This window comes from Lagenorhynchus albirostris, chromosome 8, assembly GCF_949774975.1.
Source record: "Lagenorhynchus albirostris chromosome 8, mLagAlb1.1, whole genome shotgun sequence".
NCBI lineage: Eukaryota > Metazoa > Chordata > Mammalia > Artiodactyla > Delphinidae > Lagenorhynchus > Lagenorhynchus albirostris.
The window spans coordinates 31,205,695-31,226,088 of NC_083102.1; the positions used below are offsets into that span (position 1 = coordinate 31,205,695).

The 20,394-nt window shown below is 38.1% G+C and overlaps 1 protein-coding gene across 1 annotated transcript; it reads right to left on the reverse strand.

Annotated features, from left to right (window-relative positions):
• Positions 1 to 516: 516 nt before the first annotated feature.
• On the reverse strand, positions 517 to 10,767 carry ANKRD7 (ankyrin repeat domain 7). Its single transcript, XM_060157536.1, is given in 7 exon segments — positions 517 to 570; positions 572 to 662; positions 1,341 to 1,447; positions 2,368 to 2,541; positions 2,702 to 2,816; positions 10,535 to 10,670; positions 10,722 to 10,767. Coding segments are annotated over 7 exon segments (723 nt in total).
• Positions 10,768 to 20,394: the final 9,627 nt, after the last annotated feature.

The following is a 20,394-nucleotide window of genomic DNA, read 5'->3' on the forward strand; positions in this document are numbered from 1 at the left end:
CCACCTCGGGGTATGGGACTTGACTATATCATGATTCTGCCCCTCCTACCCATCTAGTTGTGGTTCCTTCTTTACATCTTTAGTTGTAGAAGATCTTTTCTGGTAAATTCCAGTCTTTTTCATCAATGATTGTTTTGTAAATAGTTGTAATTTGGGTATACCCATGAGAGGAGGTGCACTCAGGGTCTTTCTACCCAGCCATCACTGCCAGTCTCCTCTATTGCCCATATGTTTTATTAATGGTATATCACTAGTTGCTGGAATCCCTGTTCTGGCATACTTCAAATTCCCATGCCACTGGGAATTTATTAATCTGTAGACTCAGCCTACCTGCAGTTCTTATATTGATTAGGTCCTATATTGCTGTTCTTATATTGACAGCGAAAATCAAGCATTCCTGGATCCATGGGTCCAGAGTTCTTCATGTGTTTACCCCTATTGTGTGCTTTGTACTTTGGGGTTCGTGTTTCTTTCCTTATGCTCAAATTCCACACAATTGTTAAAAGATATGCAGTATCACTTACATAGTAAAACCATTGAAAGAAGCATATTCCTCAGCTGTGAATCCATAAATATCTTGACAAGATAGGTTCACCTCTTGCTGAAGAAGAAGACTGACTAAACTTGTTGGTTCATCACTGAGAGCAATCATAAGGGCTGTTCTGGAGCAAGAGATATAAATGTGTCCATTCATGAATCTTAACCATGTCTTGTACTTTTTAAAAAATGAGTCTTCTAAATTTACTGTTTAAATGTATGATCAGGAAAAGAGTTGGGGCAAGAATGTAAAATGTGGGGCAGATCTACTCAAAAAGGTGTGCTAATCACAGATCATATCATGAAGTCTAAAGATAAGAGTCTCTAGGAAGCAGCTAGCTCAGTGGTTTTCAACCCCTGCTCCTGGGAACACTAGTGTTTTCTGGGAGATGTCTCAAAAATTCTATGGAGGGGAGTGTCTGGGACTCTGGGTACCCTATCCCCATTTAACTACGGCATCTGGGATTTAGAGATTGAGTTTCTGTGTAAGATTCTAATGTTAAAAAATAATAATAGCAATAATTACATACCAATCTGGCCCAACTGTTTGATTTTGCAGATAGAGAAATAGATCCTGGGAATCTAGGTAATTTGTCCAAAATCATATGGCCAAATCTTTTCAGTTTCAAAAATATGTCTCATATATACATATATGATATATATATAGGCTTACTTCACACTGAGGTCGAGAGCAGCCTGGAGTATTTAAGTAATGAGCACCTAGAATTTAACATATGTGTGCATGTGTATATATTCCTGTTAGATAGCTATAGTTATATGCTCTTATTTAACATTAATTATACCTTTGATTCTTATCTGAAGCATTCACATCTGCCCCACTCTTCAGAAGAAATTCTACCATTTCTGCATTATTTTCAGTAATGGCAAGTAAAAGTGGAGTATACCCATCCTGGAAAAATTATTTCAAAATGATTATTTAAAATATTGTACCAACATTCCATGCCTTTTAAGTTCAATTTAAAAAATAAGTATGCTTATAAGAAACCTCTGTAATAACCTATAATTGAACAGAATCTAAAAAAGAATATATATATGCCTGTCAAAAAATCAAAATAAAATTATAAAAATTATAAAAATAAATAAATAATACTAAAATAAAATATAGTTGGCCAGTCAAAAAATAAAATTGAAGTTTCTGCTTTAGGCTTAATTCAAATTGTGGGCAAGAGCACTCTGGAGTATTTAATTACTGAGCACCTAGAATTTAACATAAGTATTGCAAACCATCAATTCACATTTCGTAATGTTGTTACAGCTGAGTTTCCTAGGGTTTCATTTAAACTTCCAAGGCTGGCACTTATTTTGGCCTGTCATGCAGATAAAGTATCAGTGAACTAAAGTGTTAGGAAGCTTAAAAACATATATTAATCAGTTATCCATAAAGTCTTAATAGGTGACTTGGATTACTTTTAGTATAACAAGTGATTTTCTAATTTTACTCTATTATAATTATTCACAAGTATACCAATAAAATATAAAAGGACATAGTCTTCATGATTTTTAATCAATGTTCATTTATAAGGAAATCAACTATTTCTCATGTGATGTACTTCTTTGAACAGTTATAATTGTTAAACCTCATGTTGCTTTGGCGGTCAAGGTTATAATCTGAAATGAAATGGAGAAAGGTTTTTTTAAAAAGGAAAACCTTATCAGTATTTGATAATCTCCTTCTCCTTCTCCCTAATTTCATTTTCTAAAATTCATGTTTTATATAACATGTGTCTCAACAGATATAAATTATCTGCAATGAATACCTTCTTTTACTGCTTTCTAAAATATAATGTATTGTTTTTAATAGAAGACTACCTTATTTTGAGCTTCAAGATTAGCTTTGTGTTCAAGCAATTTTGCAACTAATGAGTCACTTTGATGACAAGCAGCATAATGAAGAGCAGTATTGCCATATAAATCCACCAGGTTTGGGTCTGCGCCATGTTCTAGAAGAATAGTAACACAACTCTCCTTGTCACACTGTACTGCCTGTCAGTACAAAAAGAAGAGACGGGTAACCAATTTACTATTTAGGATCTGATATATTAAACTAATGTTTAATACTATGTTTTAAAATATGAAATATAACAAAGGTTAACTAGGAGAAGAACTCAAATGTAATTCAATTGAAAAGGAAAAATCAGCATACCTTAGTCAATGGAGATCTGTTTTCACCATCCCAGACATTTACTTTGCACTGTTTCTCAATTAAGAGAGATACAATATTTGAATATCCATTAGCACAGGCCAGGTGCAAAGCTGTTCTGTATCAATATAATGAAACACAAAGTTACAGATAAGTCTTACTTTGAGAAGTTATCTGCTATGCCCAAGAACATGCCAGATCATATATTATTAAGGTATTTGCTTTGTGTACTTATTTATATTTACACAAAATTTAATTAATTATAATTGCTTCTTACTGAATTAAAAGAGCTGTGCAAATGCCTGAAGATCAAATATTTAACTGGTTTCACTTCAAAGAAAATTTAACTATGCATTAAACAATAGGTTTTTTTCAAACACCAAAATGGAGTATGAGCCTTGGAGAATGATAAAATTAGACATCCAATTATGTCTAGAAATGATCTCCAAAACCTAAGATACATGTGCCAGATAACAGGAGGAAAAGACATTGCCTATGTTTGCCTATTGCATGGCATACTACACCTGTGTGTGTGTTTCTCTTTGCTCAGCTATTAAAGCTGTCATTTGCATCTAAGAAGTGCACACAAAAGTGAAAGCCTAAGTACTCTTTAAGTTGTAGATCCCAACCTAATTTTCAGTTATTAAAATAATTTCTACTTCTCAAAGAACCATATTCTATGTAGCCTCCCAGAAACCAAGCATATAGTCATGAGGTATGACAGATACTAATGAGCTCCATTTAAACTTTGTAGCTTTTAGCCTGGACTAACCCTCAACAAACTTTTATTTATTTGTGAAGGTGATGTCTTTATATCCTTATTTTAAGATAATTTCATAATACAAAGTGTATATACAGGTAGCCCAGGTCCCAAACAAAAGATTTTAGATGCCATTTTCCCACTTCATTTTACGTCCTCAGAAGTACTTTATGGGTACCTAAACAGAACTGTTATTGACACTAAGAGTGGCAAAATGTAGCCCACAAGGACTTGAAAATAAGGTAACTTTCAAAGAACAAGGCTCATAAAATCCAAACATGATGATATAACTTACCATTTATGGGAGTAAACCCAAAAAATAATTTTTAACAATTTGGAAATACGAAAACTCCAATCAAGTTTACCTGAATATAATCTCTGGAAGGCAAGACTGTAACTATAATTCAAAAAACCAGAAACCTAACCAATTATGTCATTCTCTCTGAAGAAAGACTGTACTCAGAAAGAGGATGGTCAGCTAAGTGATAGACTGAAGCAGAAGTTATCCATGATTAACATCCTTCATGGTAAAGAATATATGAATTTAAGGAGCCCATACTTCCCAGTCATTGGAAAGGAATACTTCGTTTTTCTGTAGAACAAAAATGATTCCTCAGACATCATGGTCTAGATGAAATATCCCTCAAAATGATCTACCTTGTTTTGCCACGATTCCATCCTTACCAAACAAACTTCTGATAACTAATTTGGTTTCTCAGAAATTGTGACACAGGAAAAGCACTGATTAGCCTTTTTGTTGACATCCATAATTTGGCTTAAAGGTAAATTTCCTTATGTAATAGGAAGTTTCTCCAGTCTTCAACCTGAACATATGGGGCCGAAAGGCTTTAAGCTGACCTAAAATAAATCCTTGCAGTAGCATAGCAAATCCTAAAAAACAGTTTGATCCATCCCCTTCACCCACTGTTATATATATCTCAAAATTTTAGTCTCAAGGAACGTAGGTGGCTTTTACTCAATCTTTAGATATAATTCTCTTTCCGACTCCAGTTTCCTTTTTTCATTAAAACAAACAAACAAAAAGCAAAAACAAAACCAATTTCTCTTTCTCTGAGAGAAAGTAATTGGCATTTGAGTAATTCCCCGGAGGTGTTCCAGAAGTGGCTGCTGCATGGCTGCTGAATATTTCACTCTTGCAATTGAAGTCTAAACCCTATGTGACAGGGGGCCTTCAAGATGGTGAAGGAATAAGACGGGGAGATCACCTTCCTCCCCACAGATACGTCAAAAATACATCTACATGTGGAACAACTCCTACAGAACACCTACTGAACGCTGGCAGAAGGCCTCAGACTTCCCAAAAGGCAAGAAACGCCCCACGTACCTGGGTAGGGCAAAAGAAAAAAGAAAAAACAGAGACAAAAGAATAGGGACGGGACCTGCACCAGTGGGAGGGAGCTGTGAAGGAGGAAAGGTTTCCCCTTCACTGGTGGAGATGGGGAGTGGGTGGGGGAGAAGCTTTGGAGCCATGGAGGAGAGCACAGCAACAGAGGTGCAGAGGGCAAAGCAGAGAGATTCCCATGCAAAGGATTGGTGACAACGAACACTCAACAGCCTAAGAATATTGCCTGCTCACCTGCTGGGGCTGGGAGCTGAGGCTCAGGCTTCAGCGGTCAGATCCCAGGGAGAGGACTGGGGTTGGCTGAGTGAACACAGCCTGACGGGGGTTAGTGCGCCACAGCTAGCCGGGAGGGAGTCCGGGAAAAACTCTGGACATGCCTAAGAGGCAAGAGACCATTTGTTGTGGTGCACGAGGAGAGGGGATTCAGAGCACGGCCTAAATGAGCTCCAGAGACGGGCATGAGCCGTGGCTATCAGCGAGGACAACAGAGACGGGCATGAGACGCTAAGGCTGCTACTGCAGCCACCAAGAAGCCTGTATGTAAGCACAGGTCACTATCCACACCTCCCCCGTGACAGCCTGTGCAGCCTGCCACTGCCAGGGTCCCGGGATCTAGGGACAACTTCCCCGGGAGAACACACGGCGGCCTCAGGCTGTTGCAATTAGCATGCTGACCTTTGCAGCCACGGGCTCACTCCACATTCGGTACCCCTCCCTCTCCCCGGCCTGAGCCAGAGCCCCCTAATCAACTGCTACCTTAACCCCGTCCTGTCTGGGCGGGGAACAGACACCCTCAGGTGACCTACATGCAGAGGCAGGGCCAAATCCAAAGCTGAACCCGAGGAGCTGTGCAAACAAAAAGAGAAAGGGAAATTTCTCCCAGCAGCCTCAGGAGCAGCGGATTAAATCTCCACAATCAACTTGATGTACCCTGCATCTGTGGAATACCTGAATAGACAACGAATTATCCCAAAATTGAGGCGGTGGACTTTGGGAGCAACTGTAGACTTTGGGTTTGCAATCTGCATCTAATTGGTTTATGGTTTTATGTTTATCTTAGTTTAGTATTTAGAGCTTATTATCATTGGTAGGTTTGTTTATTGATTTGGTTGCTCTTCTCCTGTTTTTATATATATATATATATATTTTCCTCTTTCTCTTTTTGTGAGTGTGTATGTGTATGCTTCTCTGTGTGATTTTCTCTGTATAGCTTTGTTTTGCCATTGTCCTAAGGTTCTGTCTGTCCATTTTTGTTTGTTTTTTTAGTATACTATTTAGTACTTGTTATCATTGGTGGATTTGTTTTTTGGTTTTGTTGCTCTCTTCTTTCTTTTCTTTTCTTATTTTTTTATTTTTAAAAATTTATTTTTGTTATTTTATTTTATTTTACTTTATTATTTTTTCCTTTTTTTCTTTATTTTTTCTCCCTTTTCTTCTGAGCCATGTGGCTGACAGTATCTTGGTGCTCCAGCCAGGTATCAGGCCTGAGCCTCTAAGTGGGAGACCTGAGTTCAGGACATTAGTCCATCAGAGACCTGGCCTCACATAACATCAAATGGCAAAAGCTCTCCCAGAGATCTCCATCTCAACACTAAGACCCAGCTCAACTCAACAACAAGCAGGCTACAGTGCTGGATACCCTATGCCAAACAACCAGCAAGACAGGAACACAACCCCACCCATTAGCAGAGAGGCTGCCCAAAATCATAATAAGTTCACAGACACTCCAAAACACACCACCGGACGTGGTCCTGCCCACCAGAAAGGCAAGATCCAGCTTCATCCACCAGAACACAAGCACCAGTTCCCTCCACCAGGAGGCCTACACAACCCACTGAACCAACCTTACCCACTGGAGACAGAAACCAAAACCAACGGAAACTACGAACGTGCAGCCTGTGAAAAAGGGACCCCAAACACAGTAAGTTAAGCAAAATGAGAAGACAGAGAAATACGCAGCAGATGAAGGAACAGGGTAAAAACCCACCAGACCTAACAAATGAAGAGGAAATAGGCAGTCTGCCTGAAAAAGAATTCAGAATAATGATAGTAAAGATGATCCAAAATCTTGGAAACAGAATGGAGAAAATACAAGAAATGTTTAACAAGGACCTAGAAGAGTAGGTCCTTTGAGTAGTATGACTGAAAGTGTTCATTTGGAATTGAGCCTTCACCTACAAGGCAACCTACCAATCTGAGGGACTTTTTAAATAAAAACCATAAAAGTAATTTAATTTTATACCTAGGAGAGATATTAGACATCTTCAATTCACTTTCAAACTCATTAGGCACAGAACTCAAAATAAAAACATAAATATTAGCTAAATAAGCAAAGCACATTAACAGGGAGCTCCTCTGGTTTAATAAGAAATAGTCTTCAATGGGGCTTTGCAGATCTTGGTTTAAAAAACATCTATCCAGTAATAGTTCTGATTTGACAAGATGAGGAGATTTAGGGTCAAGGTCATACAAATGCAGGGAAGGCCTCAAATTCAGATTTTTATTCCAAAAACAGTGTTATTCCTACTGGGCCACTATGGCCTTCAAAACAACCTGCTCATTAACTGTCATGGTGTTTCTCCCATTCTCTCCTAACCAGAAATTTCCACTTTTATTATCATTATTTTTACTAGAAAACATATTTAGAATATTATTTCAATAAGGCCATTATTTATATGTACATATACTTACATGAGGCATCAGGGACATTTGCACAATGCTTCTAAAATGAGTTTATGCAGCCCTCAATAAAACACTATAATTCACCTTTTAAAATATTCAAATAACACAAAACAGAAGTCTCCCATAACCGTTCTCACTCTACCTACTTCCTCTGCCCAAATCTCATCTCCTCTTCAGAAATAGTGTTTTAACTTTAGTATGCATCCTCTCAGATTTTATCCCATTCTCAGTCTTTCTACACACACACACGCAAATATACAAATAGAATATAGAGTTTGAGACTTTTTTAATTCAGCTTTATTGAGGTATAATTTATAAAAAATTTAAGTGTACAGTTTTATGAGTTTTTTCCAATATATAGTCATATAACTGCCACCATAAACATAATAAAGAACATTTCTATCACTCTAAAAAGTTTCCTCATATCCCTTCACAATCAATCCCCCTTCCTCCAGTCCCCATATGAAACACCTGGTAACTACTAATTTGCTTTCTTTGGCTATAATTTTGCCTTTCTAGAATTTCATATAAAAGGAGTCACTTGATATATAGTCTTTTGTATCTAGTTTCTTTGACTTAGCAGGACACTTTCGAGATTCATCCATGTTGTTGCATGTATCAGTAATTTCATTTCTTTTATTAATAAGAGATATCATTTTATTGCTGAGTAATATCTTTAAATTATCATATTTATCTATGTATGTATATATATATGTATTCATTCATCAAAAAATATTAATTCAGCACTTACTATGGCTAGGCAAGGTTCTAGGTGATGAAGATACAGCAGCAAATAAAACAAAAATACCTGACCTTATGGATCATACATGGCTAGTGGAAGAGGTCAACGAAAAAACTTAAAATACAAGGTACAACAGACAGTATTAAGTGCTAAAGAGAAAAATCAGGCAAGGAAGAGGAACAGAAAATGTCAGCATGGAGATGGGGTGCAATTGTTGGAAGAGTAGCCAGGGAAGCTCTCACTGATAAGATGACAAACACCTGAAGGAAGTGAGACCAAGCCATGTGGATATCTGGGTGGGGAAGGACTCCAGGCAAAGGACCCAGCAAGTCCAAAGGCCCTAACTGCATGTCTGGCATTTCTGTGGACACTAAAAAGACCAGGGTAACTGGAGATGAATGAAAGGGAGAGTTGTAGGAGCTAAGATCAGAGAGATAACAGGGAGGGGGGTGAAGGCTGTGTAGGGTTGTATGAGCCTTTGGAAGGACTTTGGCTTTTACCCCTAATGAGATGGAAATCCAGTGGATGTTGTTAAGACAAGGAAGGACATCACTTGACATACATTTTAGAGGATCATTCTGGCTAATGTGTGGAGAATAAATTGGAAAGGTTAAAAGACAGAAAACTACCTGGGAGGCCACTGCAGTAATTCTCATTAAGATATGATGGTGGCTTTGACTACAGTGGTACCTTGGAAGGTGGCAAGAAATGGCTGGATTTTAAACATGTTTTGAAGGTAGAACCAAAAAGATTTACTGTTGAATGAGATGAAGGATGTGAAAGAATGAGAGTAGTCAAGAATGACTCTAGGGGTTCTGGCCTAAACAACTGAAAGAAAGGATTTGGCATTTATAGAAAGAGAAGAGCAGATCTGAGGAGGAATAACAGGAGCGCAGTATGCGGATGTTTGAGATTCCTAAGCAGTGATGGGGTGGAGCTAGCGGCTCTCACAAGCCCATTGTTAAATTTTCAGGAATTATTCGAGCCACTTGACATCACATTGGTAGGTGGAAATCAGGGATTCTCTTCCCTTCTCCCCACCCCCACTCAAGAGCCTGTTATATAACGTTTACCAGCACACCACAGCCTGTTAGATATACAAGTGATAGTGTAGGCATTTGTATATATATGAGTCTAGAGTTCAGGGGAGAGGTCTAGCTGGAGATTAAAAGTTGGAAGGCATTGGAATACACTTACAGACGATCTCTCTTCATCAGGCAAGTCAGGATTAAATGAGAGGGACAGAGAGAGAATTATTTTGAGGTCTGAGCCCTCAAATATTTACCAATCAGGAAGATGAAGAGAAAGCAGCAAAGGAGTCTGAAAAAAACTGTCCACAGAAGTAGAAGAAATGCCAGGTGAACCAAGTGTTCTGAAAGACAAGACGATATTTCAAATACTACTGCTAGGAAAGTAAGAGACTTGGCTGAGATGCCTGCCAGGTACGACTGAGAACTGACCACTGAATAAAGTCATGTTGACGTTATTGATGACCCTGTAAAGAAATTCAGAGGAGTGGTGTAGGATAAAAGTCAGATAAATTATTGAAGAGGTAACTCTGATTTTATTAAAAGAGGAGGTAAAACTATGAGCAAGTGGACACAGATCCTCTAATCATAGTTTCCAGTTGTCCTATTACAATGAAAGATGACGCTTTATATACCCTATGACCTGAAAACTCCCCACAAGATTTTAAGGTAGGCACATATAGTACATATTTTCTGTTATTAATGCCAAATACATAACCTCTTCATTTCTTAACATATAAAATTAATTTTGTTTTTGCAGTAAGTGGTTGTTGATGAGCTTTTTGAAGATACTCTACAACTGAAAAAAAATTTTCATAGGAGATCCACATTAAAAAGTTAATTGTTTTGCTCTTTCAAAGTCTTAAAATCTTAATAATCACTGTTCTGGGAAGTCGCCTCTACTCTTTTCCTATTAGTACATTAGGAATACGGAAAATCTTAGTGGCTGGGGACAGTATATACCAAAGAAGAAAAACCATAGCATGAGGAAAGGGTGAATTGCCCAGTGGAGGTTAAGGCAGTGGGAGGAGTGGAGGGAATTGGGAAGGACCCAAATGCCCTCAAATATCCAGGTGAACATTTCTAAAACTAAGAAGCTGAAAGTTGGGGGTATGACCCTCTGCCAGTGGTTCCCAGACCTCTCCACTATGGGAAACTCAGAGTGACAACCAGTGGGGTAGTCCAGACAAGTCCTGTTTCTGGTTAGAGGACCCAGTGACCCCAGCTTCCCCTCCATGCTGCCCTTCATCACTCTGGTCACCTGTGTTCTCTGTCCCGCACGTTCACATCATGTTTCTTGAGCTGAAGATACTCCTTCACCTTCTCTAAATCCCCAACCGAGGCAGCTTTGTGAAGTTTCTTTAAATCCTTATCTCTAAGGTTGTAGCCTGGCTGGGCTGGAGGACCGATACTGGCTGGCCTGCCTATGGGCAGGTGTGAGCAAGAACTGTGGGGCTCATCCTTCCTTCTCCATAATGTGAAAAGCTTCTTCATGGCGGCACAGGAAGCAGTCCTTCAGTTGGACCAGGATGTCCCTGGAGCTCCTAACTGCCCCACCTGCCTCTCCACCATGGCCCTCTGGCTCGCGGGCCCCTCTGGCCAGGTAGGTCCTCCCCGCAGTGCTGGAGTCAAAGCCAGCTAGAGACCGGAAGTGGGCCAAAGATCAGAACCTGTGTGGGCGGCTTTTTCCAGTTGCCTAGCAACGCCCAGGGCCTCTGGCACCCGAGGTTGGGACCCAGCCCCCCGGTTGCCCAGATACAGATTCTTCAGTCAAGATCTTAGATTAACTGCTAACACTCTCAGTCTTCCTATTAGATCCAGCATCTTTGGGTAGAAACCTATCAACTTTCTTACAAATACCCCTTTCCCTTCAAGGATAGACCTAGTAGCTTGAACTCTTACAAACCAAGATTTACCCTCCTCCTGGTAGTTATGAACCTCCTCCAGTGATCTTGCCTCCAGCCTACTCCCTGCCTCTCACCAACATGGTTCACAAGGCGCAACTCGCTTTTAACAATAACTGAGATCCCTTCATAATCTCAATTTCAAACATACTTTTGAATACCATCTCTCATATTTTAGCTCACTCTCTCATCACAAAACTCCAAAAATCCTTCTAACTCATTGCACCTACAGTCCATTAATTCTGCCACATTTCACTGACCTTGACTACCCCACTCTGTGTTCTCACTTCCCTACTTAAGTAGGTTAAGTTCCATGGTTAATCATTATCACTCTCATGCATATGCCTTCAGCATGTTTACCCCCATTCCTTTTCTTACTTGTCCACCTAAACCACAGAGCTGGTTAAATCTAAAACTCCCATCTAAACATGTCTGCCCTAAGCCACTGGTTGTGACTAAAGGAAAAAACAAATCCATGCTGTCTTTTCTCACTTTCAGTTCATGAAAACCCACCTGAAATGGATAGGTATGCTTCCCAGCAATCCTTAGATACTTGCCTGATCCATTCACACTTATACTTTCCTTGAACACTTCATATATTCTCTTTTTGAATTCATTCTCAGCTGATGACCTGGCTTCCTGATCCATTGAGAAAAGTGAGTTAATCAGAAGAGAAATTCTGCAGGCTACCAGGACATCTACCCACCTATCGACACCTTGCCAAAAAATATTTTACCTTCTCTCTTGTTCATGTTGATATCCATGTTCTAGCAAAGGCCAGCACTTCGCTTACATACTAGAAGCCCATCCTCTGTATTGCTTCAGCAACCCCCCTCCCCTGCTTTCTCGTGTGTCGTTAAAGTTTCCCTCTCTGATGACATTCTTATTAACATAAATACATGCTAGTGTTTGTCCATCCTAAAACAAACAAACTGACCCACCTCCCCCTGCAACCATTGCCTCATTTCTCTCCTTTACAGCAAAAAGACTTAGAATTGTCTATAATCTTGTCATCTCTGTCTACATTCTTCTTCTGTTCTCCCTTAAGTTCCCATCATTACCCTGTTTTCCCGTTTCTCTCAATCCACACTGCTTTAAGTACGATTGACCATGATCTCCAATTGCCATTTCTCAGTTTTCATGTTAATCATGTTAATCTATTGCTTGCTTCTTGAAACACTTTCTTCACTTGGCTTCCAAGACGTCATGCTTCCCTGGTTTCATTCCTTCCCTCCTAACCATTCCTCTTCAGTCTATTTCGGAGAGCCCCAGGATCAGTCCATGATTAGCTTCATTTTCCCCCCAAATCCTTGGAGTCATCCTTGAATCTTATCTTTTACACCTACATTTAAACTGCCAGCAAATTCTGTCAATTCTAACTACAGAATATATCCAGAATCCATTTGATTTCTTCCCCTATCCATATTCCCTTCTGGGTGATCTCATTCAGTCCCATGGCTTTAATACCATCTATGCAATGTCAACTCCAAATCTGGAAGTTCCAGTCTGGTTCCCTTCCCTGAACTCCGGACTGGTATATCCAGTTGTCTATAGACTCTATAGGCATCTCGTGCTTAACATGTCTCAGCTGACATCCTGACATTCCAATCTGTCACTGTCTATCTTACTTAAGAGCAGGTAACTCCATTCTTCATGTTGCTCAGGTCAAAAGTTTTAGTGTCATCCTTGACTTCTTTCTTTTTCAAAGGCCACATCTAATCAGTTAGCAAAACCTGCATGCAATACTTCCAAATACATACAGAATTTGACCACTGATATCCCTGTAGTCCAGGCCAACATCATCTCTCTCATTTGCATTACTTGACCAAAAAAAATTAGCTGTGTTAGAACTGGGACAAGAACTGATAAGCTTCAGGACTTCAGGACTCCTCCTGTCATATCACACTACCTCTGGTTAATTTTATGAGCTGCACCGCCTTCAATTCATGATGACCTGAGAATAATTTTTCACTTATATGCTAATATAAAGCTAGTACAGCTCAGAAATTTGAAATGTATAGATAATTATATGCTAATTTTATACAATTATTATTAATAGAATAATGAGCTGCTGTCTCTTTTATTATCAGACACATGAGTATTATGTAATATGGTTAGTACCTTATAAGAGTATTAAAAGAGCAATGTTATTTATCACATTTTTTTCCTAAATAACAATTCCCATGTAATTTCTCAGGAAAAATAATAAAAGAGATCCCAGTATGCTTCATCTCAAACATAGCTATGCAGTTAAAACTTCTCAGTGGATTTTCTGTTGGTGTTCCTGCTAAAGATACAGAAAGTAGGCTTATGAAAGTTTTGATAATGAGTTATTTAAAGATCAATATGTAAATTTCATTGCTAGTTTTTCTTTCTTGAAATTCTAAATTTGTGGTTATTTAAGAAGGTAATTGTTAAAGTCTAAAATAATAATGTAGGAAGGGAAATTTCTTTAGTTTCAAAAGTTCACTAAGTTCATTAAACCCATATGGTGTCTTTGTACAAATTAGGAAGTAATTATGTATGTCATTTGTTTCTCTATAATTACAAATAAATTGGACTTGTTATAAAATGGGTTTATTATTTTTACAACAAATTATTTCTAATGATTATTAAGTCATAATCATTTATAATAAATGGCATAGTGATTTATTCATAAGAAAAGCACCTGTTTTTAAACTGGGACTTTAAACAAACAGAAAACAATACAAACTGCAATAAGAAATGTCAGGTTCAGGGCTTCCCTGGTGGCGCAGTGGTTAAGAATCCGCCTGCCAATGCAGGGGACACGGGTTCGAGCCCTGGTCTCGGAAGATCCCGCCTGCCACGGAGCAACTAAGCCCGTGCACCACAACTACTGAGCCCGTGTGCCACAACTATTAAAGCCCGTGCACCTAGAGCCCTGCTCCGCGACAAGAGAAGCCACTGCAATAAGAAGCCTGTGTGCCACAACGAAGAGCAGGCCCTGCTCACCATAACTAGAGAAAGCCCATGCACAGCAACAAAGACCCAAAGCAGCCAAAAAAAAAAAAAAATCAGGTTTAGATGGTGTACACTAATACCAACAAGATATTATATTTTAATTTACTTTTGCGATCAGTCTAGAAATTATTAAAGCAATTCTTTACTGAGAATCACAAGTTATATGTGGCTGCATTAACAATTATTGACCTTTCTCTTTCATAATTTGAAGAGAATGTTTTGTTCCCCTTAGAACAAAATACTTTTCTACTATTTGTTGGCTCATCATTATGATTTACTTCTTAATCAATTTAGACTGCCATAACAAATTACCATAGACTAGGTAGCTTAAACAACAAACATTTTTTATCACAATTCCAGAGGCTGGAAGTCTGAGATCAGGGTGCCTGCATGGTTAGGTTCTTGGTGAGGGCCCTCTTCCTGGTTTACTTGCTATGTCCTCATATGGCTGAAAGAGCTAGCTGTCTCTGGCCTTTTCTTATAAAGGCACTAATCCCAGTCAGGAGGGCTCCCATGACTCAATTACTTCCCAAAGGCCCCACCTCCAAATATCATCACATTGGAATTAGGGTTTCAACACATGAATTTTGGAGGGACACAAGCATCCAGTACGTAACATTTACTAATTTTGTTAGAACAAGATACTCTATTGCCATCAGCCAGAAGAGTTATGTTTGTATAATAAATGTACAAAGAGCCCATCTCTGGACCTAACTCAAAGTTTTAATAGAAGTACAAAAATATGTCACAAAGACAAAAATGCTGCAATGAAAATGGTGCCTCTTAGAGGTGGTAACTTGTGCAGTGCATGACCTGAACAACTGTATGAAGCCACCATTAGTTTAGTCTCAATTTTATAGATCTTCTATACATCAGGCATTTTACTAGGTGTCAAAAATACAAGCATGAATTAGATGTAGTTCTGATTGTCATGGTACTCACTATAGAGTAGAGTTAATTTCTATAGTTTTTCAAAAATCTTTTCTAAGGAAAACATAATTTTCATTCATTCATTTATTCACTCAAATAATTCTTGTGTCTTTTAAGTATACTGGTATTTCTCTAATATTGGAGCATAAAAAAGTCTTTTTCTTACCTCAGTATACACTTAAACTTATTTGTGTTGTATTTCCATATGTTTCTACTTTGGGGGTAGTATCTACATTGTCTAAGTTTGATCTTTATATTCAATTTTCAAGGCAGCTAAGTCATGCGACAACATTCTGTAATAGAAAGATCAGTGGGTAGCTTTTTAAATGGTTTTTTAAAATGCCAGGTTAATGGAAAAGGTTTTCTATGTCCTTTGGCATAGGGCTCATCATAATGCCTTGCAAGCTGACAAAGCATGATGATGGAAAGGATTTAGAAAGTGACATCACACTGCACTGACTCTTTGGCCCATCCTGCTACCTAAGAGTCCAGCCTCTCTAGCACCAAGAAGAGAGACTCTCAAGAGGTCACCACTTAAAAACTAGAATCACAAACTCTCTCATTATCATCTCTTTATTGGAAAGAGAGTCAATATTGACGATAAATACTGTTTCAAATGCTCCTCACTGGTCCTCTTCCCTTGATAGATGAACCTGGATAATCTGTGCCACACAATCTAGTTTCTACAACTAGTTTCTCCAGCATGAAAAGTACTTTTTTTAAATGACACCTTTTTGGCTTCCATGGTGCAAATAAGAATCTCTTCCACTAGGAGGGACACATGGTGCCTTACTCTGGTAGCTTGAATATGTTGATATCAATTGCTATTTGCATATCTGGCAGGTTCCCCTCTGGCAGATTGCCACCACCTCCTCAATGATTCATCTTAAACTTACCTCATTAAGTATAACCTCCAATGAGAGTTAGTTCAGAGTAGGTAAGTTCTTAACATGGGACATTTTATTTGTTCCTCCAAGAGAGAGAAAACACCAAATAACCAAATTTGCAGAATTCAATTCACAAAGTAGATAAAATGGCTAGGGCTAAATGAGTTTACTAGCATCGTTCTGAGAAGAAAAATAAAAAGTAAATACATTGGTGTCTTTTGCACTCCTCTCCCCTGGCAGCTGGAAAGTTTTTGAAAGGATCATTATCTCTTATCTGTTTTCTGTTACCCGCCATACTGAGAAGTATGGTGACTTTAGGCCTTATGATGGGGCCTTCATGCTATACTGAACAGTCTCTACCTACATTACCTCCCTAGACTAAAGAATTATAGTGAAGTAAGTGTGCTGTCTTCTTACTGCCCCTAGGGGAAAAGGTCCAGAAAAATCATCATGCTGTTTAAATTTGTTATTCTGCAATTGTGATACCAATTCTGTGTCATGATGCCATTTTCTGATTTGACAGGGTTAGGTTAGGATTATGATAACTGTAATTCACTTCTAGGTATCAAATTTTGTTAAATCACATTCTCTGACATATAATGATTGTGATGGTAGGGAGGTGAGAGATTTTAATGCACCAATTGCCTACCAATAGTATAATCAATATTCACTCTGGTATATTCTTCAGGTGTGTTCCAAAGGGATACTTTGTGGCAAAGTGTAAGAGTATTATGTTCTTAATATTATCATGTATTTTTCTATTGCTGATTCAAATTCATTTTACTTTTTAGTAACAGAAGAGAGTTCTAAAGAAGACATTAAACAGGTAGGACTTTATAGATTGATTCATCACTTTTTTTTTAACGTCTTTATTGGAGTATAATTGCTTTACCATGGTGTGTTAGTTTTCTGCTTTATAACAAAGTGAATCAGTTATACATGTACATATATCCCCATATCTCTTCCCTCTTCCATCTCCCTCCCTCCCACCCTCCCTATCCCACCACTCTAGGTGGTCAGAAAGCACCGAGCTGATCTCCCTGTACTATGCAGCTGCTTCCCACCAGCTACCTATTTTACGTTTGGTAGTGTATATATGTCCATGCCACTCTCTCACTTTGTCACAGCTTACCCTTCCCCCTCCCCAGATCCTCAAGTCCATTCTCTAGTAGGTCTGCGTCTGTATTCCCATCTTGCCCCTAGGTTCTTCACGACCATTTTTTTTTTCTTTTTAGATTCCATATATATGTTAGCATACAGTATTTGTTTTTCTCTTTCTGACTTACTTCACTCTGTATGACAGACTCTAGGTCCATCCACCTCACTACAAATAACTCAATTTCGTTTCTTTTTATGGCTGGTAATATTCCATTGTATATATGTGCCACATCTTCTTTATCCATTCATCTGTTGATGGACACTTAGATTGCTTCCATATCCTGGCTATTGTAAACAGAGCTGCAATGAACATTGTGGTACATGACTTTTTGAATTATGGTTTTCTCAGGGTCTATGCCCAGTAGTAGGATTGCTGGGTCGTATGGTAGTTCTATTTTTAGTTTTTTGAGGAACCTCCATACTGTTCTCCATAGTGGCTGTATCAATTTACATTCCCACCAACAGTGCAAGAGGGTTCCCTTTTCTCCACACCCTCTCCAGCATTTATTGTTTGTAGATTTTTTGATGATGGCCATTCTGACTGGTGCGAGATGATACCTCATTGTAGTTTTGATTTGCATTTCTCTAATGATTAATGATGTAGAGCATTGTTTCATGTGTTTGTTGGCAATCTGTATATCTTCTTTGGAGAAATCTCAATTTAGGTCTTCTGCCCATTTTTGGATTGGGTTGTTTTTTTGACATTGAACTGCATGAGCTGCTTGTAAAATTTGGAGATTAATCCTTTGTCAGTTGCTTCATTTGCAAATATTTTCTCCCATTCTGAGGGTTGTCTTTTCGTCTTGTTTATGGTTTCCTTTGATGTGCAAAAGCTTTTAATTTTCACCAGGTACAATTTATTTTTGTTTTTATTTCCATTTCTCTAGGAGGTGGGTCAAAAAGGATCTTGCTGTGGTTTATGTCATAGAGTGTTCTGCCTATGTTTTCCTCTAAGAGTTTGATAGTGTCTGGCCTTACATTGAATTTATTTTTGTGTATGGTGTTAGGAAGAGTTCTAATTTCATTATTTTACATGTATTTGTCCAGTTTTCCCAGCACCACTTATTGAAGAGGCTGTCTTTTCTCCATTGTATATTCTTGCCTCCTTTATCAAAGATAAGGTGACCATAGGTGCGTGGGTTTATCATTGGGCTTTCTATCCTGTTCCATTGATCTATATTTCTGTTTCTGTGCCAGTACCATACTGTCTTGATTACTGTAGCTTTGTAGTATAGTCTGAAGTCAGGGAGCCTGATTCCTCCAGCTCCGTTTTTCTTTCTCAAGATTGCTTTAGATATTCGGGGTCTTTTTTGTTTCCACACAAATTGTGAAATTTTTTGTTCTAGTTCTGTGGAAAATGCCATTGGTAGTTTGATAGGGATTGCATTGAATCTGTAGATTGCTTTGGGTAGTAGAGTCATTTTCACAATGTTGATTCTTCCAATCCAAGAACATGGTATATCTCTCCATCTCTTTGTATCATCTTTAATTTCTTTCATCAGTTTCTTATAATTTTCTGCATACAGATCTTTTGTCTCCTCAGGTAGGTTTATTCCTAGGTATTTTATTCTTTTTGTTGTAATGGTAAATGGGAGTGTTTTCTTCATTTCACTTTCAGATTTTTCATCATTAGTGTATAGAAATGCAAGAGATTTCTGTGCATTAATTTTGTATCCTGCTACTTTACCAAATTCATTGATTAGCTCTAGTAGTTTTCTGGTAGCATCTTTAGGATTCTCTATGTATAATATCATGTCATCTGCAAACAATAACAGCTTTCCTTCTTCTTTTCCAATTTAGATTCCTTCTATTTCTTTTTCTTCTCTGATTGTTGTGGCTAAATCTTCCAAAACTATGTTGAATAATAGTGGTGAGAGTGGGCAACCTTGTCTTGTTCCTGATCTTAGTGGAAATAGTTTCAGTTTTTCACCATTGAGGACGATGTTGGCTGTGGGTTTGTCATATATGGCCTTTAATATGTTGAGGTAAGTTCCCTCTATGGCTACTTTCTGGAGGGTTTTTATCATAAATGGGTGTTGAAAGCTTTCTCTGCATCTATTGAGGTGATCATATGATTTTACTCCTTCAATTCATTACCTTTTAAATAGGGAAATGAAAAGAAATGGAACTAACATTTATTCAGTGTTTTACTCTGGTCTAGATACCATATTATGTGGTTAACTTACACTCTCTGCATAACCATCATATTAGCTTTGCAAGGATGCCATGCTATCATTTTCTTCTTTTTATTAATTACAAAATTGCTGTTCAGGGATATTGATTAATTGGCCCAAGATCCCATAGTTAAGAAGTGGCTGAACCATAATTTAATTCCAAGCCTGCTAGGCTCCCAAATCCATTCCTCTCCCCATAGTATCTTTGCATTAATAGTATCCAGATACAGGATCAAGTTAAGAGATACTTCGTGAAATCTGATTTAGCTATATGTTTGCTTTTAAAATTCTTTTTCCTGAGAAACCTGATTGGGCCTAGAGTTTGTTCATTCTGTTTCATAGATAAAGTAGTAATCAATACTTTGTTTTCATAAATGACAGTGTGTTGTAACCCCTGAGATGTCTCTTACCCCCAACCCCTGCTCCTGGATTCTCTTCCTTTCAACATACTTCAAATATAGTAACAAGTTGGTACCATTTTCATTATATGGTATTTGTAAAGCCAGCATATTGGGAAAAGAAAACTAAAAACAAAATGTTTACAGTATAATTGAAAATCACCCTTATGATAAGACAGAAGAAGCCACATCATAGAGCTGAAGGAGCACCAGAATAGAAATAGTAAGATGGGATTTTGATCCTAGTTTTACCAATACTTGACCTGTGTCATTTCTGGCAAGTAATACATTTATAAAATAAAAGGATGTTTTAAAAAGAAAGATGTACAAAAAAGATGGAAGTAAAAGGGCATAACAAAAAATCAGTACAAAAATTGGATGCTTTTTTAATGCTAAACCTAAGAAAAGATCTGAAAGATGTCTTAAAGAATAGTCCTCTCCTTCTCCATTCACCAAATGATGATAGTAGGCAGCAGATGGTATACTGTTAACTAATGATAGAAGACTGCTGGTCAAGTCCTAGTTTGCCTTTATCCTTAGTGTTATGCAACCTACAGAGACTCTGCAATCCTAAAACAGAAAAAAGCGTTGGGAAAATGATTCATATGAATTATATCCACTTAAAAAGTCAGTTTCTAGTTACTTTAAATGAACTCAAGCCCCATAAGTTATCATAGAGTTCTGAAAG